Below are 27955 nucleotides of genomic sequence, written 5' to 3'. Positions count from 1 at the left end.
ACCCTTTAGGGCAAATCTGTTTAGAGCTGTCCAAAGAATGATATGTAGACAATATCAAGCTTCTTCACAAATTAAATTGCTTTTAATATTTCCCAAGTCTGTAATTCAAAAATAAAACATATTAGTTAGCATTTATATCCTCAACACCCACCCCACACTCTTCAGTTTTGTATCCCTCCTGGACAACATCCACAAGTGCCAAATTCAGACTAAAAGGTGTACTTTGCACCCTTAGAGAAACATCCTTGCTTTACCCTGGTAGCTCATGCAACAGATTAAAATGGTTTCAGTTTTGCCCACCAAAGAGGCCCATGGTACTTTCTTTAATGGAACATTTAGATTTCTCCCCCTCCACTGGTGATTCGATATATACAGATATTCTTTCCCTGCAATGTTCATGTACCAAAGAAGTGCTTGGCTTCAGAGTGTCTGAACATTTGTGGTCTGTACCAGATACCAAGACCAGAACACTAGGGCATGCTTTGATGGAATCCATGTCAGCAGCCTTAAGAAGTTATTAAAACTTTCCCCACTTTAGTGATGCAGATGCAATTACAGCAGGAACCGAGGGAAGACGGCAACCTGAAGTCTTCTTGTTTTCAGAGAGGCGAGATCTTGAAGCTTTAACCAAGGGGGGCAGCTTAGCCTTTTTGGTTTGATCCGGTGGTTTCTTCCTGTCACTTGCCTTGGGCTCTTCTGCAGACACTTCATCCAGCTCTGGGAATGTCAGCTGCATGGACTTTAAGTCGGACTCTGAGGTGCAAACGATTCCCTTGCTCACCATCCGTGCAGTCATGGGTAAGTTGCTGGGCAAGGTGAAAGTCTCCATCTCCTACAAAGGATTGCAGAGGCCATATTTGAAGGGAGGATCATGATGGAGGACATAGCATGATCAATGCGTATAGAGTGCAAATCCCTATTCTGAGCTGCTTACAGCCAGTTAGGGTCAGAGTAGACGTTATGCTAATTCCATGAATGCAATTTAATGTGCAGTTAAAAGCCTGATCTTTCCTTGAAATAGAAATAGCAGCTTTGGAGTGGTGTTCCTTTTTTTGGGATTGTCATGGACGATACAGCTATCAATGGCTACTGGCCATGATGTCTATGCTCTGCCTTCATGGTTCTTGAATACCAGTTGATGGAAACCACAGAAGGGGAGAGTGCTCTTGGGCTCAGGTTCTGCCTGCAGGCTTCCTGTGGGTATCTGCTTAGCCACTGAGAGAACAGGATGCTGAACTAGATAGGCCATAGGACTCATCTAGCAGGACTATTTATGCTCTTATGCTAGTGGTCCCCCCCCCAGTCTCACTAGCCCCTTGGTCTATACTCTAAAGGCTGCTCAGACTTCCCTGGCACTGCTATTTGCATAGCAAAAAAGGGAGGAAAGCACACATTATTTGCACCCAGGTGATTACTATGGCCCTATCTGCACTATCCATTAAAAGCATCATCATACTGTTTTAGCCAGTGATGGCTTCACCCAAGGAATCCAGGGGATTTGAGTTTGTTAAGGCTGCTGATAGTTGTTAGCAGATCCCTATTCCCCACCACAGAGCTACAATTCCCAGAGTTTCCTTGGAAGCGGGGGTTAATTGTTATACCACTCTGGGAACTGTAGCTCTGAGAGGGAGCAAGGGTCTTCTAACAGCCTGCTGTTCCCAAGATTCTTTGGGGGCAGCCACAACTGTTTTAAGTGGCATGATCCTGCTTTAATTTATAGTGCAGGTATCTAGTTTAGCTCTTGGTTGGGGAACATCTAGAAAAGCATATATATATATATGGAAGAGAAGAGAAAGGGTGCGTTTGAAGTCAAATGCATTTTTACCATCTGTTTCCATGCAGAACTGTTGGCTCACTCCTGCAGAAGACTGGCCTACTTGTGTAAGCATGGTACATAACCATGGAGCTGCAAACTCACAGCTCCTGTGCACAGGGAGGAGGGGATCAGAATTTTCTCTTTTACAGAACTGGAGATGCCATTTTGTTTGAGTATGCAGATTCAGTATTATTGCTCCGTTCACACAGCTAGGCTGCTCACGTGAACTGTAAATTGTGGAAGTCTGCTCACAGCCGACGGTGGGAAGCAACTCTCTTTTTCTTCCTTTCTTTTTATTTAATTTATTTAACATAATTATTACAAAATATAAGCAAAATATCGCAAATACATACATATATATTTCAGATAAGCACACATATATAAAAAAGAAGAAAAGAGGAAAAAAGAAGAAAAGAAAAAAATAAAGAGAAACAAAGAAGAAGAAAAGTTGGAAGAATTTCTTCCAAATTTATTCTACAAATATCTCAGTATGAAAATAATAATAAAATTTAATTGATTGACTTCCATCGCTTACACTGCACTTCCTATATACATTTTAAGCAAGATTGTATCTGTTATTCTATATTTTTCCCATACAATCTCACACAAATATTCCAATCAATAAGTTTTCTAAATCTTTCATAAATCTATCAAACTGCCATTCTGAGAGCACTAACTCAAAGTCGCAGTGAAATCAACGCAGCTTGGCATTTCATGTGGCTGGGCTGTAGTGCCATAAAGCAACAGGATTAAAGTAAGAGGGCTGGAAGAGAGGAAGGAGAACTACATTTTTATGAGGGGCCTGACACAGAACTCTTGCTCTGGGCCAAGTTTCTAGCCTAAGTGATGTCTTCCACGCCGATAGGCACACTTGCTTTAGTAATAGCCTAACATGCTAAGCACCAAAGATTTATGAGACTAATATGATAACATGACGCTAGGAGTTTTGACCTGCTCAGGTTATCAAATAACAAACTGTAATAATTATGTATGTAATGAAACTCACATGTCAACTCAAGAGACAGCTGTAAAAGGCCAACAAAGGACTAGAGGCAAGCCGGTCAGAAAAGCAGGTAAGCCAAGGGGCTCTAGAAGCATGTGTTACATACCGTAGTTGCCAGCGCATGGAAAGGTGAACAGCCTGCCCCGAACCGGTTGACTTTGTGGGGATTGATTTCTCCAAACAGATGTCGGCGGACTGTCCTCCTAGCTATTCTTTGCAGGAATTCTTCTTCCAGATTGTGTTTGAAAAAGCTCTGGTGTCAAAATTGGACAAGGAAAGAAAGAAAGAAAGAAAGAAAGAAAGAAAGAAAGAAAGAAAGAAAGACGCATGAGCTGTCATATCTGTCAGTCGGAGGCAGAGTGAGGCCTGGTTCACAAATATAGCAAGAAGGAGCTGGCAAAGTCCGGAGGATTGTATCGCTTCAGGTGGCGCCATTTCTGAATGCTCACCCCACGTTAAAAAAACACACACCACAGAACAAGCTGCACACCAGCAAGAATGGTTATAGCTTTTCTGTGCTAATATTCTTCTTAAGGGGAGATGTTTGATTGTTGTTGTTTAAAAAACAACACAAATCATGGGAGGCAGGGCAGGGCAAGGGGTATACCTGCCCCCTTGGAATCCTAAATGCATTTATTTGTTTTAATGCACGCGTGCACACACACACACACACCCCTAGCTGGTCAACAAGAGATTTAGAGTGAACCTTGAGATCACCCCTACTGACATTATCTGCATTTTTCTGGGCCAGTAGGCAGATGTGAATGCTGCTGGTTCTGATCTAGTGAGGCTGCTTCCAAAGAGGTTTCAAGATTTGGAAACCCTAGAAATACAGCTGTAATATAAACAGAGGAGTTGTGGTGTCATTTTGTGATCAGGCGAGGAGCTTGGAAGTGCTGATGGAGGGATTCAGGCTATGGCAAAGCAGGACTTCTCCAAAATGGCTGCAAGTGAGTTGTGACGCTCCTTTGATCCATCTTAGAGAGCGAGTCTCGTAGTATTTCTTAGAAATGCTTACATTTTCTTTCCAAGCTCTTAAAGTATGAGGCAGGTAGAGGAGGTAGGAGGCAGTGGAGGTATAGTATAGTTTTGTAGCTGAAGGTTCTAGCTTCCAATAGCAAGGCAATAACATTGCCTGGGCTCTCCTCTCCTCCTTCCAATCACATTGCTTTCAAAGGGCAGAACAGAACAAGTCTTCATTCCTCCTAACTCCTCAGTCCCATAACCACAGCACCTATCTATCTGAGATTCTGCAGGTTACTTACCCAAGGACAAGTCTAGGCTTTTAGTCCATTTCCATACAAATGCCCCCCCCCCTCACAATGTGTGGGATGGGGAGAGTGAAACTACTTGCAGAAAAACCATTGACTCCCTTTGTACAGCTCCCTGCCCCCCCCCATCTGTCAGAAATTTGGCAGGCTTCACCTCCTCAGAAGGGGCTATATGCCTGCAAGTTTCATCCACTGCTATCCAAAAGTAAAAATGAGATACTATTTATTCATCTCCCTATGTTGGTTAATGGGGGAGAGGGACATACAAAACCTCACATTTCCAAAGTGAGGTTCTACTTTTGACTCAAACTGAAGATACCGAAAGCAATATGAGATGAAGTGGCCTCGTTTTTCAAGTGCTGAAGCAGACTCTGAACGAAGCATTATCTTTTGCGCACATCCCGGTATATTATGCACAGCAACGCCATATCACAATTGGCTTTTAAGGTTTCTTTCACTTTCAAAAGAGGATTCAGGAGAGGGGGTGGCACTCAAGAAACCCAAACCCAAAACCTCACTTTGGCACATGGATTGATATGTGCAGTTCTCTGGATCAAAGCTGGCTTACTCTCGGTAAAATTTCATTATCATGTGGAGCCCCTTTGATTAACCAGTGCTTATATGAGAAGCCCTTAACCTTGACCTGAATTCTAACCTACACTGGGGAAGGAGGGGTGTGCGTGTGTGAGTCAGATCAGGATCAGAGACAGCAGGAAGAGCAAATGCTATCGTCAGTGCTGTTACCTCGTGCTTTCTTTGCCCTAGGATGCTGCTTAGCGGGGGTGTTTTCAGTCGGCTTTGCGCCGTGTCCTCTGAAGGAGCCTGATTGGGAGACGCTTGTCGAGGACGGTCAATTCTGGGTAGCTGAGGCTCTGAGGAAAGAAAGCAGCCTGGGATGTAGTAGGAGGTGCACAATATATTTTGCTACTACTGTGCCATCAAGCTTTGATGAGCGAGTCTGTTTATGGACATTGGTTTATTGTAAACGGCTTACAGGTCTTTTATTATAAGCGCCGCAACCCCAGAGTCGGTCACGACTGGACCTAATGGTCAGGGGTCCCTTTACCTTTACCTTATATAACTTTTATTAAAATCAATCAGGCAAGCAAGCAGCTCTGGGGAGGGGGGAGAAGCTCCTATACCAAGCAACTCATGGCTGCCTTCTTTACCCTTCAAGTCTCTAAGCCTGTACTCACAACTGCCCCTTGCTCTCCTCCTGAGTTAGTGGCAGAAGTGGGATCTCAATGTGTTTAGTTATGATGGTGCCTGCTCATCACACTCTGATGCTCTTACTGCCTGGGTTTGGATAAAGTGTCTTTCCCCCGGCCTCTGTGCTTGGGCTCCTCGTAATATTGGTGTGTGTTTGTGCGTGCGCGCATGGAAAAAGAACATCTTCAATTTGGCGAGAAAATCAGGAATGTCAGAGCTAGTTAGGAACAAGCAAACCTGGGGAAAGGCAAGGATGCTCATGTTGGTGGTGGGGGACTTGTAGGACCTGCACACCTACTTGCGTCCCACCTGCTCCCCCTAAATAAGTCAGAAGTGTCCAGCAGAAAGATTTGCCCAGCGTCCTCACAAAGATATTGACCACATATCTTGGGGAAGGGCCATAGCTGAATGGGAGGGCATCAGCCTTGCCTGCAGAAGGTCACTGGTTCATTTCCCAGCAACTCCAGATAGGGCTGAGAGACAACGCCGTCTGAAATCCTGTCAATGTTGACAAGACTGAGCTAGAGGGACAATGGTCAGATTCAGCAGAGGGCAGCTTCCTATCTTTTTATATTGTTGGTGGAAATAGGATGCATAAAGCACTAAAGCAGTTATTAAAAAGGCCCAGAGACTTTAGTTCTTCAAGGCAGATGAAGTTCTGCCCAATGTTACCTGGCTGGCACTAAACAGTGGAATGCAGCTCACAGCAGCACATTCTGTGGCTTATGAAGAAACACACAAAACAAAACAAAATCACACCTCTTATTATATTGATTAATCTTTCTGACCGCTGTGAAACATTCCTCATGCCAGTTGTCATGTTGACTTTGGGGACATCATTATATTTGCTGCAGGTGGGAAATTATTCGCCAGTCTCTGCATGTGTTAATATTGATTCAAGCTGTTACCAGCCTAATTAAGGAAAGGAAATATCATCTGTGTCCAGCATTTGGAGATGTTCAGCTTGGCAAATTCAAGATCCCCCTTTTCTGTATTCACTGCAAATGATGGGCACTCTCTTGTGTCTAGTGTCCATCATCTGTATATTGCCCTTCACTTCTGTGAACTGGCATTAACTTACAGTTGAGTTCAGGGATATTTTTTTCTTCACCTTGTCCTTTACCCCCAATTTGTCCTCCCAATTAGAGCCTGAGAAATGTCCCAGTCAGGTGTTCTTGTTCTGCATCCTGGATCTATAAATATTGTTTGCTAAGCGGTGGCACTGAAACTTATTTGGGAAAGTGATTTGAAATATTAATTTCAGTAACTCAACACTCCTGTGAGCTGATACTGAGTCAGCTCTTAATTTTGGGTGAGCCTGGTAGGTGATTGCTTTAATCTAAAGATCTGGTGAGGTTTTGCCATTGCTGCCTTTCCCCTGACTTACACTTACTAGTCAGTGGTGGGCATAAGGACTCTTCAGTAGGAGTCATATAGTCCCCATGATTCTCAGTAGCTCTTGGCAGCACATAGGGTCTAGCAGAGGCTCCAGCTGTGAGCCCCTCACTGCAGCAAGATAAAGACGGTTCAGGAAAAGGGAGAGGGTGCTGTTGGCAGAAGATTTGGTCTGGGGAGGTTTATAGACCCCATGATGCTTCAGATAACACCATCAGGAACATGGTGGACCTGAACTTTAGCCTGGCACATCATTCGATCTACTGAAAACAATTTATCTTGGAAATTGTTTTAGTTAGTTAATCCATTCCAAATCAGTCTGGGAAGAACTCGCCCATTACTGCTTGACAGCAAAGGAGCTGACACACCCCACATGCTTTCACGGGATACAAGCAGAATGCCTGTGAGACAATGGAAGCAAATAGTCTACCAACAATAGCTTTAAACTCATGCATAATTCCCCTAATTTTCTCGACTCGTTCCAGGCATACCAATTAGTTGGGAGATAAGATAGCGTGCCTGGCTGAGTTATTGACAAGGTCACAAAGATCTCAGTGCAGGCGATCTGAAGATGCTGCAGGTATATCCATGTTTACCTCCATCAGTGCCTGGTGGCAGTAATTGGCTGGATGAGGTCTATAAGCCAATAAACTGAAGTTGAATCCTGATGAGATGGTGGTGCTGTTGGTGGGCTATTCTTGAGTCTGGGGAGACAACCTGTTCTGGAAGGACTCAAACTGCCCCCGAAGGAGCAGGTATGTAGCTTGGGTATGCACTCTTAGATCCAGCTTTGTCACTTGTGGCCGGTGCGTCTCCCTGACTGTGAGCTTCAAGTGACAAATTTTATCGAATGTTATGCAATAAATTCCATTACAAATCGTGAAGAGGGGCAAACTCAAGGCCTGCCCATCACTTTTGATCATCTAATGTTTATTGGATGGATTCCCCCCCCTAAATTGATTTTTGAATTCTGAATTTATTGTTATTCACGTTTTTACTGTATTTTATGCTATTTTTAGTTGCATCAATTGAGTGTTTTAAATTTGTTGTTAGCCGCCCTGAGCCCAGTTTTCTGAATCGGGAAGGGCAGGGTATAAATAACAATTTATTATTTTCTTTAAAACACACACACAACAAAAGGTGCTTGGGGTGGGTGCTAGAGAACAAATCCCCTCCTCCTCCCTCAAGCAACAAACCCCTCTGCCGGTGACTCTATACAACAGCAGGAAGAGGAGAAATAATTATTTCTCCCCTTGGTCCCCTCCCACTGGTGCTGCAGCAAGTTTAAAAATCCAGGACCTGCCCCCCCCCGTCACTTAGCAAGGTAACAGCAGCATGGAGAGGGAGGGGAGAATTCTTCTGCAACCTGGGAGCATCCCCACGCCCCTCCTTTGAAGTTACACTGGATTTCCAAGGCTTCCCATGTGTTGCACCTTCTGGATCAGAGATGGAAAGGATCAGCACCAGGCAGGCTTTGCAAGACATGGGCACCCTTGGAATTCCAGCAGAGCTTCAAAAGATGGGAGCAGAGGGGCTTGGAAAACTCACCCGGTGCTGATTCCCTTCAACACAGATCAGCACAGGGTGGGTTTTTCAGGCCTCCTTGCACCCCTTGTACATGTGCTTCTTTCACTTGTTTGCTGCTTGCAGCAGGTCTGATTTTCATGCAGTTGTTTACTTGTTGGTTATACTTCCATACCGCCGCTTATACTTTCAAAAAGCTTCTGATAAAAGCCGCTCATTCTGAGTAAGCTTAGCAGACATGGGATAAGAAGACAAGTCCTCTTATGGATCAGAAACCAGTGAAAGAACAGGAAGCAGAGAGGAGGGATAAAGGGACAGTTTTCACCGCGGAGGGGTATAAGATGCAGGGTCCGCTAGGGAACTGTTTTGGGTTTGTAACTCATTGTTAGGAGAAATGTGTATGTGGGGTGGGTGGGTAATCTGGATCATACCCTGTGCCCTTTCTAAACCTGTCATCCTGTGTGCATGGCAGAGGGAAGCAGCCAAACCAGTTCCTTTGTGAAGGTGATGACTTTGGCTGGCAAGTTAAGTACCGCAGTTTACATATCCAAAGAAGTTGCTCTGTGCCGTAGAGCAAATGGGTGGCCGTTCCTCACCCTGCTGCTACACAGGAGAACAATAGGCAGAGTTGTGTGTGAGTGAGCTGGAAGCAGGTTGGAAACTGGAGACAAAGAGACGTGTTTGCTCTGTGCAGTTTGCAATGGCTTATCGGGAAACAAATATCGGAGGCATGGTGCCTAGCCTGATTAAACTGTCGATCCAGTGTGTGGCTGCTTTGAAAAAGCCAAATTCCATGCTAGGGAACATTAGGAAAAGGGGATTGAAATTAAAACTGCAGATATCACAGTGCAACCACACTTGGAATACTGTGTGCACTTGTGGTCACTGCATAATTAATAATAATAATAATAATAATAATAATAATAATAATAATAAAATAATAATAATAATAATAATAATAATAATAATAATAATAATAATATCGCAGTTGTAGGAAAGGGCAACCAAAATAATCAAGGGATTGGAGCAGCTCTCCTGTGAAGAAAGGTTGCAATATATAAGGCTTTTTTTTTACTTCAGAAAAAAGCAAGTAAAATGAAAATGCTACAGTTTATAATTACGCATGCTATGTACAAAAACACTCTCTCCTAACAATAGAATCTGGGGCCATCCAGCAAAGATGAATGTTGAAAGATTCAGGACAAAGTAAGTACTTATTCACATTAAACTTCCTAGTAAAATTATGGGATTCTCTACCAAAAGATGTAATTAATGATATCCACCAGCTTGGATGGCTTTAAAATGGCATTAGACAAATTTATGCTATCTGTAATGCTAATCATGATGATTATGTACTTATCAGAAGTGGTATGTCTCTCTGTAGCAGTTGATGGAGATCAAGAGGGGGGAAGAATACTGTTGTGTTCATGTAGTACTTCCAGGCTTCTTGCTGGCACCTGCTTGGCCACTGTGAGAATAGGATGCTGGAGTAGATGGGCCTGTGGTCCGACAATGCCTTCCTTGTCCCTGCCATAATGGGCCAATGACTATTCAAGGATGCTCAGCAAATACATTCTGTTCCAAGAGGAATGAGCATTTTTACAACATTCAGGTTGTTTTCTCAGAGAAAAGCAGATGCAGGTGATTGACGGCGAAAGATAGACTGAGTGTCAATAGATTAATCATGTTATGATTTGTGTGAAAGACAGGCAGCGGCTGATCTCCAAGGCGATGTTTGAAGATGGGATTTTGAAAGAGAAAATTATGCAGTGTATCTGTTTGAACAAGGGAATTAGATATCCCCCCTTTTTCATTTCTCATTTCAGATGCTTCTGATATGAAATGAGTTTGAAACAATGGGCTATGCAGAGGTAACACCCTCCCACCCGTCTAGACTTCATAAACCAACAGTTCACAACACTCTTCATTTAATATCTGCCATGATATTTTTCACTGTTTCCTCTGAATAGCACCTGAGAATGCCTGCTTTTGGCTAAAATTTCAATTGAGATAACGTCCTAGCTCCTGTCACGCTTGGCAGTTTGTTTCGTTAAGCATTGAACTTACAAACAGTAAGTAACATTCGCTTGTGAAACTACATACATTTTCGGATGGGGGTCAGGAATCAGGCTTCATTTACCATAAGCAGAGACATAGGCTTGGTTCAGACGTAACAGGAAACCAAGGTTTCCCATTACCACAAATGGCACAAGCCTCAGATTTGTGTGCTCCATCTTTTACAGCTAGGGGCAAGAGATTGTGGGCTTTCATTTCCAGTTTTAAACAAAACACAGTTGCCAGTGGGGGAAACTGTACTTTGTTGAGTTGAGCAAACCACTGTTCTCTGAGCTTGGACAACACAGGAAACTGTGTCTTGTTTAAAACTGGAAGAACAAACTTTTACTCTCCTCATCACAGCTGCTCCTGCAGGCTGGATTAAGAAGTACTGCATAGATGTTGCAGTAGAGGTCGTTTTGTTGGTGTCCCATTACAGAATTAGATCAACTAGCTTTCTAGGTTGTGGCCAGGCAACATCCCTGTCACACTATTGGCTCCAATGAGCAGGGGAAGCACTCTTTTAGGGTGTACTTTCTCTCAGTTTTGGGAGGCAGCGATTGAGTTTGCCTTGGCAAGTGGAGGAAGGTGGAAGAAGAGCCAACAGGCAGCTAGGGTTCTAACTGCAAAATGAAGACTGGGGGGAACATAAACCCATTACATGGGAGTGGGCGGCCTTGTCTGACTACATTTCATGGAGAGAAAAGACAGCTGCTAGAGAGTCATCACAGGCTCCCCTTTCAAGCCTGACAAATAAGAACAGGCAGTTTTCTTGAATTGTATTTCTCCATCCTCAGATTTCCTGGAGGGTGAGGAGCCTCTGTCCTTCAGTTTATAATGTGAGAGACTCACATGCCCTTTGCAATTGTTTCTAGTTACAAAACAGTAATGTTTAATTACTTATTTGCATCTCTTTATATAAGTACAGTGGTACCTCGGGTTAAGAACTTACCGTAATTCGTTATGGAGGTCCGTTCTTAACCTGAAGTTGTTCTTAACCTGAGGTATCACTTTAGCTAATGGGATCTCCTGCTGCCGCCAACGCACGATTTCTGTTCTCATCCTGAAGTAAAGTTTTTAACCCGAGGTACTATTTCTGGGTTAGCGGAGTCTGTAACCTGAAGCGTCTGTAACCTGAAGCATCTGTAACCCGAGGTACCACTGTGTTTATAGTCTGCCCTCATAAGATATCAGGGCAGAGGTGTTGCAACCCTCCGTTCACTACAACCTGGTAAACAACAAACATCTCAGCTGGTTTATCATGACAAAAAACCTTGAGGTTACACATTTCATAAATTACCCACTGCCTGCCACTTATATATCTTTTCCAGTTTCTAAAGTATATGTTAAGGGATTCTTGACTCTGCGAAGCTGTTTATATACTTAAGTGAGTTTGGATTTCCGTACGCACTGAGGCCAGTTGTTTTGGGCTGAGTTCCTTCTCTTAATTGTTATCCTTTCACCACAGCGGGTTTTGCATTGATGGCCACAAAGTAAAATGCTTAAGCTTCCCCACCCTAACTGGTCCAGCCCCAGGACAGAGAGCTAACAGCAGGCGGCCTGCAAAATGATCTAAATAGCTGCATAAAATAAAGTTAGGGCTGACAGACTGAAAGGGGTGGTCAGGGCAAACTTGGATTTGATCAAATCTTACATACCTTAATGTTCAATTCGCTTATGCACATCCAAGGCTTAAGGTCAAACAAGAACTGACACCAGAGATGTGTGACTAGAATCTTTCACAGGCCAATTTCTGCTACTACAACTACTACTAATTAGCAGCCACACGTGGCTGCCTTGAAGATGACACACACAGAGAGCAAGCCTTTCCTCTTTCGCCCTTTAAAAGATCTGAATAGCCTTCCTGCTGAAACTGCATCTTAATTGCAGAGCAGAAAAAGTAGAGAATATCTCCTCCCCTTGGTGCTAGTAATAGCAGTATGGGCATGATGTTTTATTTGGCCCCAATTTTTATTTTTAATGAGAACGATAATTGTATAAATGTAAAATAATCCAGCAGATATAAGAAACTCCTCTCGCAACACTTTCTTCCACTGATGGTTCTCTTCGGAAAAAACAACAACCAACAACCACACAAACCCAGGCTTAAAAACTAGCCGCTTTTTTGTTTTCATGAAAGTAGGAAGAAATGACCGACTTCTGACTTTCAAGAACACTAAGCATTGCAAAAACAACAAATAATATTTTTGTCTGAATGCTTTTAAATAATTTCCTTTGCAAAAAACAACACCACCCGAAATGTTGAGGAGCAGCAGCCTCTCTTCCCAATTTTCCAGTAATAGCCTCCGCACTTGAATTAAGTGCAATTGCCCAGGATTACAGCCTCTCTTGGCTGAGAAGGCAGAAGAATCTCCAGATAACAGTGTCTTGAACTGCACAGTGCAAAGGAGGGGCGTAGCATAGCTTTTCCTCCCTGTTAAACAGCTGGCACAGACTTTGCCTTTCACTGTTGAGATAAGGCCTGCTATATATCCATCCAAATAGCCGTGTGGATGCAGCACTAATCTGTGTTTTAACACACACGTTCACAAAGGTGTTTTTGGCCAACCCATTAAATATAGGATAAAGACAGGTGACTCATAGACCCACAAAACAGTATTTAAGGCAATCTGTGCCAGTAGTGATGTATGGAAGTGAGAGCTGGACCATAAAGAAGGCTGATCTCTGAAGAATTGATGCTTTTGAATTATGGTGCTGGAGGAGACTCTTGAGAGTCCCATGGACCGCAAGAAGATCAAACCTATCCATTCTTAAGGGAATCAGCCCTGAGTGCTCACTGGAAGGACAGATCTTGAAGCTGAGGCTCCAATACTTGGCCACCTCATGAGAAGAAAAGACTCCCTGGAAAAGACCCTAATGTTGGGAAAGATGGAGGGCACAAGGAGAAGGGGACGACAGAGGACGAGATGGTTGGATAGTGTTCTTGAAGCTACCAGCATGAGTTTGACCAAACTGCGGGAGGCAGTGGAAGACAGGAGTGCCTGGTGTGCTCTGGTCCATGGGGTCACGAAGAGTCAGACATGGATAGAGGAACTTGGCTTCTGCTTTTATGTAAAGGCATGGAAATTGGTTGGGGTTTTTTAAAGGCTTTTCTCTCCGTTGCCTAGCACTGAGATGGTGCTTTAAAATGCTTGGGATGGCAGATAAGCGGTGACTTTAAGACTGGCCAATAGCAGGAGACTCACAAGGGAGGAATGTTTTGGCCTAGCGGGCCCCCACAAACTCTTTATTTGTATTTACAATGGCAGTTTCTCCCCATGTACTACAGTCGTTGCGCTTACAAGTTTAAAGCTGCTGCATTGCCTCTTGGGAATGGGGGAAAGCATAGTTCCACGTTTATCAAGTGAGCATCCCTATTTGAACTGCTCACTCCATGTCAATCATCCGTGGCAACCGTCCTTCCTTACTCTTCCCTATTCTCACCAAGATCTCTCTGAACTCAGTTCCCCTCCACCTGTTCACGCTGAGCACTTGCTATACTAGTAGCAAGAACATTATGACCTAGCAAGAGCATTTCTAGAATGTGCTTGGCACTGTTCATGGCCCTCGTATGCACCATACATTCAAAGTATTTCATACTGCTTTTTAAACAGCCGTGGCTTCTCACCAAGAATCACGGGAACTATAGTTTCTTAAGGGTGCGAAAAGTTGTTTAGAGACCCCAATTCCCCCTGCAGAGCTACAGTTCCCAGAGTGGTTGAACAGTCAATCCCTCTTCCCAGGGAACTCTGGGAATTGTAGCTCTCTGCAACCTGAACAAATCAGGGCTCTTCGTGGAGGGCGGACCATGAACTGTTTAAAGTAGCATGATGCTGCTTTAAATGTACAGTGCAAATGTGGCCTTATTAGTTATAATTTGTGGCAGCACAAAGACCAAGAAAGGCAAGCTGTGTGATAAGGAGGCACATGAGATACTAGTTAGGACTAGAGAAGAGGAGATGCATGTTATGGTCAGAGCCTACTGCCTGTAACAATTCTTAATTAAGAAAAATAATAAGTATTTTTTAAGATTTCGTACAGCATCCTCTCCATTAGCCCATTAAATGATTAAGAATAGGATGCAGGGAGTGGTGAGTTAACTAGGACAACTAGAAACACTCACATGTGTTTATGCGAATCCGTGTAACTAATTTACACAATCTCTCAGGAGGGGCTTGCAAGCATTTGAGAATTGCAGAGCTCCCTGTCTGGCTAATGGCTAGGAGCTGAGTTTAATGCAAGTAGGTATATCCTTCCTCTGCATTCCCCAGGTAAGAATTTCACCAGGCAGTGTTCCTTTATTCCTTGGTATGTGTTTAATTATATTGCTCGTATGTGCCCAGAGGACTTTGGCAGCACGCATAAAGGAGAAAAATCATTTTTGGGGGTGTGTGTGTATTATTTATGATGATTATTAGCGGGATTCTTCATACTGCATGGCCATGGAGGCTTATATGAAATTCCAGAGACCGCATTGTACAAAACGAACCCAAACACCTCCTTTTCTACAGCTGTGCATTCCTTGCAGTGTGGTCCCTGTCTGTTTCTTAGCAATATGTCAGGCCTTTGCAATCTATTGAATAGCTTGGCAGTTGCACGAGGCTGTCTGCCTGTTAGAACCATCTGTTGCTAACTCCATCCTGGTGTGAAATCCTACCGTTTCATATGTCTAATATTTCAGATATTTGCCTGCTGGCTGCCACGAGAGTTCTGAATGAACAAGGACTTGCGATCTGGACGGAGACTCTGCATTCCTTTCTCTCAAAGGCTTTGGGAACTGTGACTTCCTCGGTTGTTGTTGTTGTTGTTTTTTAAAAAACTATGCCAGCAGACTGTTCTCTGGTGGAACAAACAGAACAACCCACTGGGAGCTGGCTGATTTTTTCTATTATTATTATTTGTGCCTAAGACAATTTTCCTTCTGGAATTTGATTAGCTTGTCTGCATGTCGTGGAGACTGTGTGTTATGGAGAGTTACTGCTGAAAGCAGCAGCTCCTTCGCCATCTTCTCTCCCCTTCATTTGTAACGGCCTGTGCCATTGGCTGCTTACCGGGGACAGGGAGACTCAAGGCATGATGATGCCATGGTGCATGTTTTGTAGAGCTACATGGGAAATGTGAACTGAGGACTCACCCACACTTACATTTGCCCCACATTTCTAAGTGCAGGTCCATAGAACCACAGAACTGAAGAGTTGGAAGGAACTACGAGGATCATCTAGTCCAGGATTCCCCAAACTTGGGTCTCCAGCTGTTTTGGGACTACAATCCCCATCATCCCTGACCATTGGTCCTGCTAGCTAGGGATGATGGGATTTGTAGTCCAAAATCGGCTGGAGACCCAAGTTTGGGAAACCCTGATCTGGTCCAACCTCCTGCAATGCAGGAATCCTTTTGCCCAACGTGGGACTTGAACCCACAACCCCGAGATTAAGAGTCTCATGCTCTACCAATTGTCTGGGTGCTTTTTCTTTTTTGCCCAGGCACATTCTCCGTGAAAACCTGCTCTTTACCGGTGGGTCAGAGCAAAAACCTGAATTGCCATGTATTCTGATTCAGCGTTAAAGAGTGGGTTTTCTTTGGGAAAACCCTGTTGGGGCAGGGAGGTGGGCTGGACATCTCTCCATGCAATGGGCAACAGAGGAGGAATCTTTCATACCTGATAACAAAAGTGTGGAGGTCGGGTATGAGTGATCCCTCTTTCTCTCATAGAATTGTAGAGTTGGAAGGGACCTCGCCTTTCTGCACGTTACTATAACAGCTGCAAGCAGAGCTCCTGTGTCTCTGTCCCAGCTCCTGCCAACCTAGCAGTTCGAAAGCACGCCAGTGCAAGTAGATAAATAGGTACCGCTGCAGCGGGAAGCTAAACAGTGTTTCTGTGTGCTCTGGCACTTAGCACAGTGTTCCGTGTGCCAGAAGCAATTTAATCATGCTGGCCACATGACCCAGAAAGCTGTCTGTGGACAAACGCCGGCTCCCTCAGCCAGAAAAGCGAGATGAGTGCCGCAACCCCATAGTCACTTTTGACTGGACTTAACCACCCAGGGGTCCTTTACTATTCTCCTACAGTAGCTATACATGCCAGTTCTGTGAGGAAGTTTCTAGGCACTACAAGCTCTTGCTTACCTGGCTCCTGCTGCCCCTTGGCCTCCAGTTTGCTGTCCTTTGCCGCATCCCCGCTGCTGCTCCCATGCTGTGCTGGCTCAAGGGTATCTTGCTCTGTACTTTTGAGAGGTTCATTTACACTGAAGAGTTGTCCCTCCTCAAGGATCGGCAGCGTGGCAAAAGCCCTTTTCTTTTTATTCTCTTTTCTCTCGCCTCGGATGTGACTCCATGGGTTTCTAATCCAAAGGGGGTAGGGATTTAATGTGTTTTATACACACACACACATACACAGGGACGTGGGTGGTGCTGTGGTCTAAACCATAGAGCCTAGGGCTTGCCAATCAGAAGGTTGGCGGTTCGAAACCCTGCGACGGGGTGAGCTCCCATTGCTCGGTCCCTGCTCCTGCCCACCTAGCAGTTCGAAAGCACGTCAAGCGTAAGTATATAAATAGGTACTGCTCTGGCGGGAAGGTAAACGGTGTTTCCGTGTGCTGCTCTGGTTCACCAGAAGCGGCTTTGTCATGCTGGCCACATGACCCGGAAGCCGTCTGCGGACAAACGCCGGCTCCCTCGGCCTATAGAGTGAGAAGAGTGCCGCAACCCCAGAGTCGTCCACGACGGGACCTAATGGTCAGGGGTCCCTTTACCTTTACACACACTATATGTGTGAAATAAACACACACACACACGCACACACACGCACACACATGCTTATATGCTTATATCCCATTTCATGTAAACGAACGAACAAACAAAATATTGTTTACTTAAACGTCTACATTTTGTATTTATGGTTGCTTTGCCATTTACAAAGAACACATCTCATGCAGTCATTCAAAAGATTAATGAAAGCCAACACGGAACACGAGCTGAGAGAATGTTTAACCGAAATATAAATAAAATAAGCAATTTAAAAATAACAGCACATTAAAAAAAAGTATGTGTTAAGTATGTACGACTCACTTGCAAGTAGTGTTGTCAGGTACCCTTGTAGGGATTTCATACAAGTACTATACCTGGTGTTCCTTAACGAAGAGACGCTTAATGGTGGCCAGTTATTATTCACCAGGCGGACGGTTGGGCTGTGTTTATGCCCCTGCCCCTGCATTGCGGAGCCACAAGGGCCAAGTGGGTATGCCATAGAGTGCATTCACAGTGTATCAGAGAGATGGAGGTTCATGCATGGAAGCACAGATCTGGAGGGCATAAGCAGAGCCCTGCTGGATCAGAACAAAGGCCTATCTGGTCCAGCAGCCTCTTCTGACAGTGGCCAACCAGATGCCTGTGGAAAACCTGCAAGCGGGACCTTAGCACAGGAGCACTCTTCCTTACTTGCAAATCCCAAGAGGCTAAGGTGAGTTTGCATTTCAACTAAACAGCAATTTCTGATGTTTCCCCTTCTCCAGCCCCCCTCTCATTTCAATGCTGTCATCAGCACTGTACACACACTTCTATAAATAACTACTACGTAATAATTGCTTTCTAAAAAAATTAAGTTCAGATTTTGGAGCATAGCAAATAAGGATCCTATGTACATATGGAACATACCCAGCTACACCTACTGTCATAGTATAAAAGTGTCACACTGTGTGTGTGTGTGTGTGTGTGTGTGTGTGTGTGTTTAACAAATTCATTTATCCCCCACAGCCCAGACTTGATAATGAGGAAGGCTGCAGAAGAAATAGCTTTCACGTTATAACTAATTGCAGTTGTTTTCAGTGTAAAATATTCTGCAGGGAGAAGCTTGTGGGCCAGTTGATAAATGCACTGGACTTCGGAGACTTGAGATCAAACCCCAGTTCAATTACAGAGTCACTTGATAACTTTGGACAAGTCACGATTTTTCAGCCTCAATTATCAACCCATTAAATGGGAATAACAATGGGCAACCTTATGGGGCGTGTTATAGAGAAATCATACAGGGGCATATGGAACATTGGGATTTATAATGATCATAAATTTAAACAGACCGCTCTTCAGGCTAGAGGAACGCTGGGATCTCTGCAGCATGAAATGTTAGCTAGATTACATGTGCAGTTGTCAGGTAGGTGACATGTTAGGTGACACTTTAGATAGATGGCGTGCAAATCCAATACGCCTCCTGCTTTACAGAAATGCTTCAAGGTTCGCCAATGCTTGGAGGAGGCTTTGAAATGATGGATGAGAAATGCATACCTGAGGTGTGTGTGAATACATCTCCATCTCTTTCAGTGTCCACAAAGAGCAGTCGCAAGAAGGCCTGATCCAGATTGGGACCACAGCACTACACAAGCGGCCAGGGGCAGGAGGAGAGATGCTAACTCTTTTCCTCACATCACTTAACCAATAAAAAATTCATTTCAAGCTATTTGCCTTGCTGTAGAGCAAACCACACACAGCAGCACATACCGTATTTTTTGTCCCATAGGGCGCACCGGCCCATAGGGTGCACCTAGCTTTGGGGGGGGGGGAATAAAGAAAAAAACTTTTATTCCCCCCCCCAGGCACGGGGCTGGGGCGGGGGAAGCCCGAGCTTCCTCCGACCCCAGCCCCCAGAACAGGCTGCTCTCCGCAAGCCGTGGGAGAGCTGCACGACTTCGCGCACCTCTCCCACGGCTAGCGGAGAGCTGCGCGAAGCCCGAAGCCTGGGGGGCGCTGAGCTCAGTGCGCCCCAGGCTTCTGGGTGCAGGCAGCTCTCCGCTAGCCGTGGGAGAGCTGCGCGAAGTTGTGCAGCTCTCCCACGGCTTGCGGATAGCTTCCTGAAGCCTGGAGAGCGAGAGGGGTCGGTGCGCACTGACCCCTCTCGCTCTCCAGGCTTCAGCAAAAGCCTGCATTCGCCCCATAGGACGCACACACATTTCCCCTTCATTTTTGGAGGGGAAAAAGTGCGTCCTATAGAGCGAAAAATACGGTAGGCTATGCCTTTATATTTTCCAATGCAGGCAATAGTGTCATCGAGGGCAGGGTTTTCATTGGCAGAGGGGCAGTGGGGCAGAGGGCTGCACAGCTACTGGCCTCCTGGACGTGGGCATTGCTGCTGTTTACCTGGTTGGAGCAGGGGTGAGGTCAGGTGCACTGGCGAGAGTCCCCAACCTCACCACTGCCCTGCCTTGCTCTCTCTGTGCAAGCAGCAGCAGCACCACTGTCAAGAGGGTGGCTCAGTGGTTCTGCCCCACCATATGCATCACTAGGGGAGAAATTTAAACCAACAGGCAGTGCCACCGCCACCACCACTCTGGACTAGATGTAAAAAAGAAGGCAGGCAGGCAGCGTTCAAAATTCGGCAGGCACATTTTGCACCTGGCTATCAGCCACTTCTCCTGCCAACCTAGCAGTTCGAAAGCATGTCAAAGTGCAAGTAGATAAATAGGTACCGTTCCGGCGGGAAGGTAAACGGCGTTTCCATGCGCTGCTCTAGTTCGCCAGAAGCAGCTTAGTCATGCTGGCCACGTGACCCGGAAAGCTGTATGCCGGCTCCCTCGGCCAATAAAGCGAGATGAGCGCCGCAACTCCAGAGTCGGCCACGACTGGACCTAATGGTCAGGGGTCCCTTTACCTTTACCTATCAGCCACTTGCGACCAAGTGAAGATGCCCTGGTGTCAGGATGCCACCTGATGTCTCCACCATTTGGAGGTGCATGCCTGGAGATTCTTGGATCTTGACTGTTTTCATGCACTAATAACACATCCTCTAGAATTCTGTCCATGATATTTTATCTGCACAACCAGAACGAATTCCAGGAACCCAAAAGCCGTATTGAAAAATGCAACTTTCAAGCCATCTGGCCCCCAAATGGCAACTAGATGTTCCGTTTTGGCGACCGTAAACCCATTTGGTGCCTAGCTTATATATCTTTTTTAAAAAAATGCTTTTTATTAAGTTTTCTTTAACACAAACAAAACAAAATAAATACATTAATGTTCTACAATCTTATGTACACTTATTTTCTCAATGCTCTATCGAGCATGGACTTCCCTCCCTCCCTTCAGAAGTTTTCATATTAATCTTTCCTTTTTTCACAGATTCTTAACATCATCCTTTTCATGTCATAAGATTTATTTTAGTCCTACTACAGTCTTTAAACTTCTACAGTTATTATGTATATACTCCACAAATTTACTCCATTCACTTCTGAACTTTGTTTCCTCTTGGTTATGGATTCTGTGGGTCAGTTTTGCTAATTCTACATATTCAACCATTTTTGTCTGCCACTCCATTAATGTTGGTATTTCCTGAGTTTTCCATTTTTGGGCTACTAAGATTCTGGCAGCAGTCGTAGCATACATGAATAATCTCTGATCTGTTTTTCTTATTTCATCTATCAACCCCAGCAAAAAGGCTTCTGGGTTTTTTTTTGGGAAAGTATATTTAAACATTTTTTTCAATTCATTGTAAATCATATCCCAATTTTTTTTCATTTTCTCACACGTCCACCACATGTGAAAAAATTCTCCATCCTTCATTCTACATTTCCAACATGCTTTACTGATCATTCTGTACATTTTTGCTAGCTTGACAGGTGTTAAATACCTAGCTTATATATCTTGAGTTTCTCACACTCCAGGCAGGTGGGGGCCGCTTGGAGGCAGACTGGAGGAGCGCTGCCCTATTTGTCCTCGTGGAGTAGCCTCCACTGGCTTAAATCCTCTTCAGAAATGTGTGGATCAGTTAGGAGCATAAATAATAACCTCTCTTGAAGTGCAGAGCCTACGTGACTTGGCAAAGTTCACCCGCAGATAAAACTATGCTACAGGACATACAGTTAAGAGGGAAATGCCAGGGTAGTAAGATCACCGTACCACTATGTGTCTGCTTTTCTTATTCCTGGGAAGCCCTCCAGTGCTTTTCTTGAGCAAAATGGCAGAGAGAGCAACGCGTTTAAATGCCAGTTTGGAACAAGAACTTGGGGAGGGGAAGCACTGCAGGGTCATTTTGTACATAAAAGCAACCCCAAAACAACTGCCTTGGGAGCAGGATGTCTGTGGGATCCCTGGCTAGGCTGTGCTCTTGAGGTAGTGCTGCAAATTTGCTTTCTGCAAGGTTGCCAGTTTGGAAGCACTCTCACTGTCAGAGAAATCTCCTCAGCTGCTGCACGTGGAGTTCCAGGTCCCACAGCCAGCAGCACGTTCAGAGCCGAAATGCAAGTTTACAAAAGGTTGAGAATTTTTCAGATTTTGCTGTTTGGGATTTGCTGAATCCTCTTGACCTCAAGGTTCATCACTTAAATGTCAGGATCAAAATCTCACTGCAGAACGCAGAACGCCTCTTTGTGCGTAAACAACCCACAGTTAGATATAGAACATTGTCTCAGTGTTTGTTTGTTTTTAAATATATATATATCTATGAGCTGTGCAGTTAGTATTCAACTTTATATGTGTTTTTAAAATGTTTTTAAATAAATAAAAAAAACCTTAATGCTGTGCTGTCTGCCTACTGAGCCCACGGAAAAAGCTCCATTTGTTTCTTGTGGGCACAGCATGCATGGTACAACACATGCTTGACCTGCTTTCCTGAACAAAGAATTTACACAACCTGGTTGGTAACAGTGGCAGACTTTGGGCTGCAGTGTGGTGCCCAGTGTGGCTGAACCAGTCAAGCTATCCTAAAACGGCCTCTTTTAGTGGCAACATTAACTTGAAAACCTGATGATTTTCAAAGGTTGTGCTATAAAATTTGCCAATGGCTTTGGTAACAGCGCAGTCTATTTTTATATATCCTGTACAACCGTTATAGGCAATGCAGTGTTTTGTGGCCCCTTCAGTGGGAGGTCGTTTCGGCTGAAACGCAAAGGATTTCACCTCACAGTTTGCTATTCCCCTGCGTACACAGCAGGGGTCAGCAAACTTTTTCAGCAGGGGGCCAGTCCACTGTCCCTCAGACCATGTGGTGGGCCGGACTATATTTTGGAGAGGGAAAAATGAACAAATTCCTATGCCCCACAAATAACCCAGAGATGCATTTTAAATAAAAGGACACATTCTACTCATGTAAAAACACTAGGCAGGCCCCACAAATAACCAAGAGATGCATTTTAAATAAAAGGACACATTCTACTCATGTAAAAACACGCTGATTCCCGGACCGGATTTAGAAGGCGACTGGGCCGGATCTGTCCCCCGGGCCCTAGTTTGCGTACCCATGGTACACTGCATACATTTAAAACACATTTCCCCCTCAAAGAATCTCTGGAATTATAGTTTCTCAAGGGTGCTGGGAACTGTAGCTTTGTGAGGGATAAACTATCCCAGGATTCTTGTGATGGGAAGTGGGGCTGTGCTTTAAATATATGGTGTGTATTCAACTCTTCCTTGCAGGAAAGATGGACCCATAAGGGCTTTGTTTTGTCCCTTGCTGGATGTACCTCCCTCTTATCTCCATGCTAGGGAGAACATGTGGAGGAGTAACAGCAGCAAACCTTTGGGGAAATGGGGCCTCCTAGGGGGGAAAAGGGGGGAAAACTTCATGGATTCCTCTGTGTCTCTGAATGAAAATCATATTTGTATGTCTGTTCACGGACTTAATTCAAACTTCTCAGAGCACATTTGTTGGCACCGTTTCCTTAAACTGACCTTTTCCTTTGTAAACATATGGAGCTGATTTTCCCTTGATGCAACTGAGTTTGCGAGAAAGAACACAAAGGACTTAGAACGATAGGGCTCCATTTGTTGACACTGCGGGTGCACACACAGCCTCGGTTGTTTTCATAGAGAGGGCACCCTCTCAAAATGATAAACCAGGCACCTTATGAAACCTGGGTCAAACCTTTGGCACAATAAAGAAGTCTGAATCATGTCAGCTCTATAAAGCATTTTGATAGCCTGCCTGGGTCAAATTAATATTGTTTATTGATTTTGCCCCTAGTTATGCAGGTTAGTACATTATTTGTTCTCTTTAAAAGGATATTCTATGGTCTTAATAAATATATTCTTTACATAAATGCTCTATAAAAATAATAATCACAGGGTCTGCAAATATGTATTGATTCAACGTATTCTTTATCAGCTCCAGATTATTATAGAGCAGTTCTTCAAGACACTTGAACAAAGTGAAAGGGTTTGCAGCTGAAATGTGGTTTGCATACATGTTATATGGATACAGAAGCATGCATAACATTCGTGTAGTGTTTGTAGGCATCTGGGGCACAGTGGAGGGCAGAATACGTTGATTCCATACCTGCAGTATTTCTCTACAGCACTGTTCTTCACTCTTAAATCCTTAGATATTGTTGGACTACAACTCCCAGCACCCCCAACCAGTTTAGCCAATAGTCATGGGTGATGGGAACTGGAGTGCAAAATCTGGGAAGCCAAGATGGAAGAATGCTGTTCTACAGGATTCTGCCAGGATACCACAGACATTGCGACAGACATGTTCAGGCATTTGACTGAACACATGAATATGCAGTCCATGATTGAGGACCAGCCCTGGCCCTCAACATTCTCAGGTGGGAAGACTGCTGTTTAGATCCTTGTGCTCAACACACCTCTACAGAGTGGAAGAAATGCGAAGTGATATGGACACGCCACAAGAGAAGATGATTGAAACTGTAGCAAAGGAAAACTTACCTGGAATGGGCATATATTGATGGTTTTTTCAGGCTCCATCTCTTTGGATGGGCAGGGCCCTGCACCAATTTTCCTTCTGGCGTCCAGAGCCTGGCATTTCTGTCAGAGGAGCTGTGGAGGATGACGGATCCTGAACCAAACATGAGGTCTTCAGTGCTCATCACACTCTTGCGATGGACTCTCCAGGAACCAGCGTGAAAATGGCGTCACCAGTATTTGCCAGGGAGCTGAGCAACAGGAGACAGAGACAGATATTTTGTAAAAACAAAAAAATTTTTTCCCTTCCAGTAGCACCTTAAAGACCAACTAAGTTAGTTCTTGGTATGAGCTTTCGTGTGCATGCACACTTCTTCAGATACCAAGTGTGCATGCACACGAAAGCTCATACCAAGAACTAACTTAGTTGGTCTTTAAGGTGCTACTGGAAGGAAATTTTTTTTTTTGTTTTGACTATGGCAGACCAACACGGCTACCTATCTGTAACTAGATATTTTGTAGAACACCTCCTCTCACCCCTCTCTTTCTCCCTCCTCTGATCACGAATAGAGACTTTGCATTCTGTCCTCTTTTCCTGGTGGTTGATTGGGATATATGAATCAGGCTTCTCCCACCTGCTGAGCTTGCCTGCCCAGGATGATTTGCTCTTGTTTCACTTACAAGCAAAGTCATTTCTTTTTATAAGAACTTCTAACTATGAACATTGTTACTGTCCCCATGCTATATTTAAACTGTAGCTTAATTGGTCAGACATTTAGTATTGTTGTGGTTGTTTTTAGCTGTTTTAAGCATGCTATGGGGGATGTGGGTGGTGCTGTGGTCTAAACCACTGAGCCTCTTGGGCTTGCCGATCGGAAGGCCGCGGTTCGAATCCCTGTGATGGGGTGAGCTCCCGTTGCTCTATCCCTGCTCCTGCCCACCTAGCAGTTTGAAAGCACGTCAAGCGCAAGTAGATAAATAGGTACCGCTCCGGCGGGAAGGTAAATGGTGTTTCCATGCGCTGCTCTGGTGTCGGTGTTCCATTGCATCAGAAGCGGCTTAGTCATGCTTGCCACATGACCCGGAAAAACTGTCTGCAGACAAACGCGGGCTCCCTTGGCCCGTAAAGCGAGATGTGTGTCACAACCCCAGAGTTGTCTGCAACTGGACTTAACTGTCAGGGGTCCCTTACCTTTACCTTTTAAGTATGCTGTTGATTTACTTGAGTTGCTTTAAAAGGTAAAGGTAAAGGGACCCCTGACCATTAGGTCCAGTCGTGACCGACTCTGGGGTTGTGGCGCTCATCTCGCTTTAGTGGCTGAGGGAGCCGGCGTACAGCTTCTGGGTCATGTAGCCAGCATGACTAAGCCGCTTCTGGCAAACCAGAGCAGCGCACGGAAGTGCCGTTTACCTTCCCGCCAGAGAGGCACCTATTTATCTACTTGCACTTTGACGTGCTTTTGAACTGCTAGGTTGTCAGGAGCAGGGACCAAGCAATGGGAGCTCACCCCGTCATGGGCTTATTTATTAATAGAAGTGGTTCATAATTTCTGTAATCAAAATCATATCTAGTAAATCCCGTTATTTGTTTATTTATGGTCATGTAGATTCTTCAACTTACCCCATCTTAAATGACGGCAATCATGTAACAATACTTTCAAGTAAAACCCAAATATATATATTTAGATAACCAAATGACTTGGGTTCAGGCTGCCTAAATGATTGCCTCCTTCCATATAATCTTTCCCATATCCTAAAATCTGATGGAGAGGCCTTTAGAAACACCTTATGCCTTTGGCCCTAGGCAATACAAGTCTGACCTGTCCTGAAAAATTTCAGTGCTGGAAAGGTTGCTACTAGCTGTACTGGATGAGGAACCTATGTGTTTACATATTGGACATATGTAAGGAGATGGCAGCATCAGCTGGTCAATGACAGTTGAAATTCAAGTTGCCTTTGCATTCCAGTCATATTCAATTCATACTATACACCCTGTGTCCAAACAGGGTCCTATAAATAGGAACACAGGAAGCTTATAAGACTTTCTAAGAAATGATGATAATAATAATAATAATAATAATAATAATAATAATAATAATAATAATTTATTTATACCCCGTCCCTCTGGCTGGGTTTCCCCAGCCACACTGGGCGGCTCTCAACAGAATGTTAAAAACACGATAAAACATAAAACATTAAAAACTTCCCTAAACAGGTCTGCCTTCAGATGTCTTCTAAAAGTCAAAATAGTTGTTTATTGCCTTGACATCTGCTGAGAGGGCATTCCGCAGGGCAGGCGCTACTACCGAGAAGGCCCTCTGCCTGGTTCCCTGCAACCTCAGTTCTCACAGTGAGGGAACCGCCAGAAGGCCCTCAGTGCTGGACCTCAGTGTCTGGGCTGAATGATGGGGGTGGAGACACTCCTTCAGGTATACTGGTGTCATTGGTCTATTTGGTATAGTTTTGGTTATACTGATTGGCAGTGGCTCTTCAGAGTTTCAAACATGTCCAGCCCTACCTGGAGATGCTGGGAATAAAACCTGGGATGTGGATATGTTGTTAAATGGAGGAGCTTTGTGACCCATGGAGTAGAGCATCTTACAGTGGGCAAGAGCAAAGAGAACTAAACATGGAGCACCTTTGGAAAAGTACTGCCTGTCATGGTGGTTGGCTGTGAAATCTTCCAAATGCAACTACTGATTGGGTTTCATTTACAACACCTTGAAAACATCTCATCCTAAAAGATTCAAAGCTGTAAGCCAATTGCAGCACCTACCTTCAGCCTGTGACAGAAAATGGTTACCCAATCCTGTGCTAGGCCTTTGGTCTCCCAAGTTTAATTTTAAAACTACTGTATATTTATTTTTGAGGGAGAGAGGGAGGGAGGGAGGGAGGGAGGGAGGGATAAATACTGTTCCTCTTTCCTTCCTTCCATCCTGTATTTCTTCTGTTTCTCACAGGATCTATTGATTTTGAAAACCAGGTATTTAGCCCAAGTATCATTGAGCCCATTTCTTACCAGAACTTTTTTGGGGGGAGATGGCTAGATTCAGTTCAAAACCTCTGTGGCAGTAAGCAAGGTGACATGACGGCTAATCATTAGCCCTCAGTGTCTTATGGAAATATCTGGAAATCCTTCCTTCTTACTCGTATGGATTTGCGACTCTGAACCAACTGCCGCTTCCTAGAATGCCAAATCAGACCACTTAGCAGAACCTTCCAGAATCTTTCGTTCAAGCTTCTGTGATGCAGCCTGCTATCAACCTGCTCATATGTATCTCTGTATATATTCTGTATATATTCTACTACAGTGGCTGAATAATGTTGCAGTCATTCATTCCCACACTGGTATTGTGAAGTTCCCATGAGTGCATTCCCAACTTTCTCAGTGTCACACACAGTGAAGCCGGGATAGGAATACACCTTACTTTTTAAGCATTGTGGGTGGGTGAGGGGAAGTCCCCACAGTATCTCAGCAGATTGAACATTTTAAATAAGATGAAGCACAGGATGTCCTTATTTATAATGAATTAAAGAAAATGTTTAAGACTTCATTCCCCCCAAAACCGGAGGCATTCTTATTAGGACTCATGACACCAGAAATCCAAAAGCAACACAGACCACTATTCATGTATGCCTCAACTGCAGCAAGGATTTTAATAGCAAGAAAATGTAAAGCGAAGCCATCCCCTCAAAGATCGGGGACGGTTTGCTGCAGTGATGTGTAAGGTGATTGCAGCGTGTGACCTGCTGGCCAGTGAGTTTGCACCTCATTCCTTCTGCATTGGTGCTGCCACCACTGTGGCGCACTGGGGCCTGTTGACAGGATCAAGGATGTGGGCCACTAGAAGTCTGATACATACAGGGGTTATGTACAGAAGCAGCGCTGATGTACGGTTATTAATATTACCGTATTTTTCGCCCTATAGGACGCACTTTTTCCCCCTCCAAAAATGAAGGGGAAATGTGTGTGCATCCTATGGGGCGAATGCAGGCTTCAGGAGAGCCCTAGCGCCAGCCCCACAAGGTCGGGGGACAATGGGGAGGCGCAGCGCG

General features: G+C 44.5%; 1 protein-coding gene across 4 annotated transcripts; it reads right to left on the bottom strand.

Annotated features, from left to right (window-relative positions):
• Positions 1–60: 60 nt before the first annotated feature.
• LOC310755667 (uncharacterized protein) lies at positions 61–27105 on the bottom strand. 4 transcript variants are annotated; one of them, XM_083598958.1, is made up of 6 exons: positions 27047–27105; positions 23924–24150; positions 16400–16614; positions 4835–4962; positions 2926–3072; positions 61–832 (listed from the first exon to the last, which is right to left on the bottom strand). In XM_083598958.1, the coding sequence occupies exons 2-6, from the start codon at positions 24082–24084 to the stop codon at positions 518–520; spliced, it is 966 nt and encodes a 321-aa protein (XP_083455084.1). In that variant the 5' UTR covers positions 24085–24150; positions 27047–27105; the 3' UTR covers positions 61–517. The 4 variants fall into 4 exon arrangements, with proteins under 4 accessions (XP_083455084.1, XP_083455083.1, XP_083455082.1 ...); XM_083598957.1 differs by having other exon boundaries at positions 26676–27087; XM_083598956.1 differs by having other exon boundaries at positions 26919–27087.
• Between the last annotated feature and the right edge of the window lie 850 nt (positions 27106–27955).

This window comes from Podarcis filfolensis (genome assembly GCF_964270895.1).
Source record: "Podarcis filfolensis genome assembly, chromosome: 2".
In the NCBI taxonomy this organism is placed as follows: domain Eukaryota; kingdom Metazoa; phylum Chordata; class Lepidosauria; order Squamata; family Lacertidae; genus Podarcis; species Podarcis filfolensis.
This window is presented reverse-complemented; position numbering and strand designations above follow the sequence as displayed.

Coding starts and splice junctions, on each gene's coding strand:
- LOC310755667 (XM_083598958.1), bottom strand. CDS start 24,084: ATGAGCACTGAAGACCTCATGTTTGGTTCAGGATCCGTCATCCTCCAC. Junction 16,615..23,923: donor TCAATATATGCCCATTCCAG/GTAAGTTTTCCT, acceptor CCTTTGGATTAG/AAACCCATGGAGTCACATCC. Junction 4,963..16,399: donor CAAGGGGCAGCAGGAGCCAG/GTAAGCAAGAGC, acceptor TTCTTTCCTCAG/AGCCTCAGCTACCCAGAATT.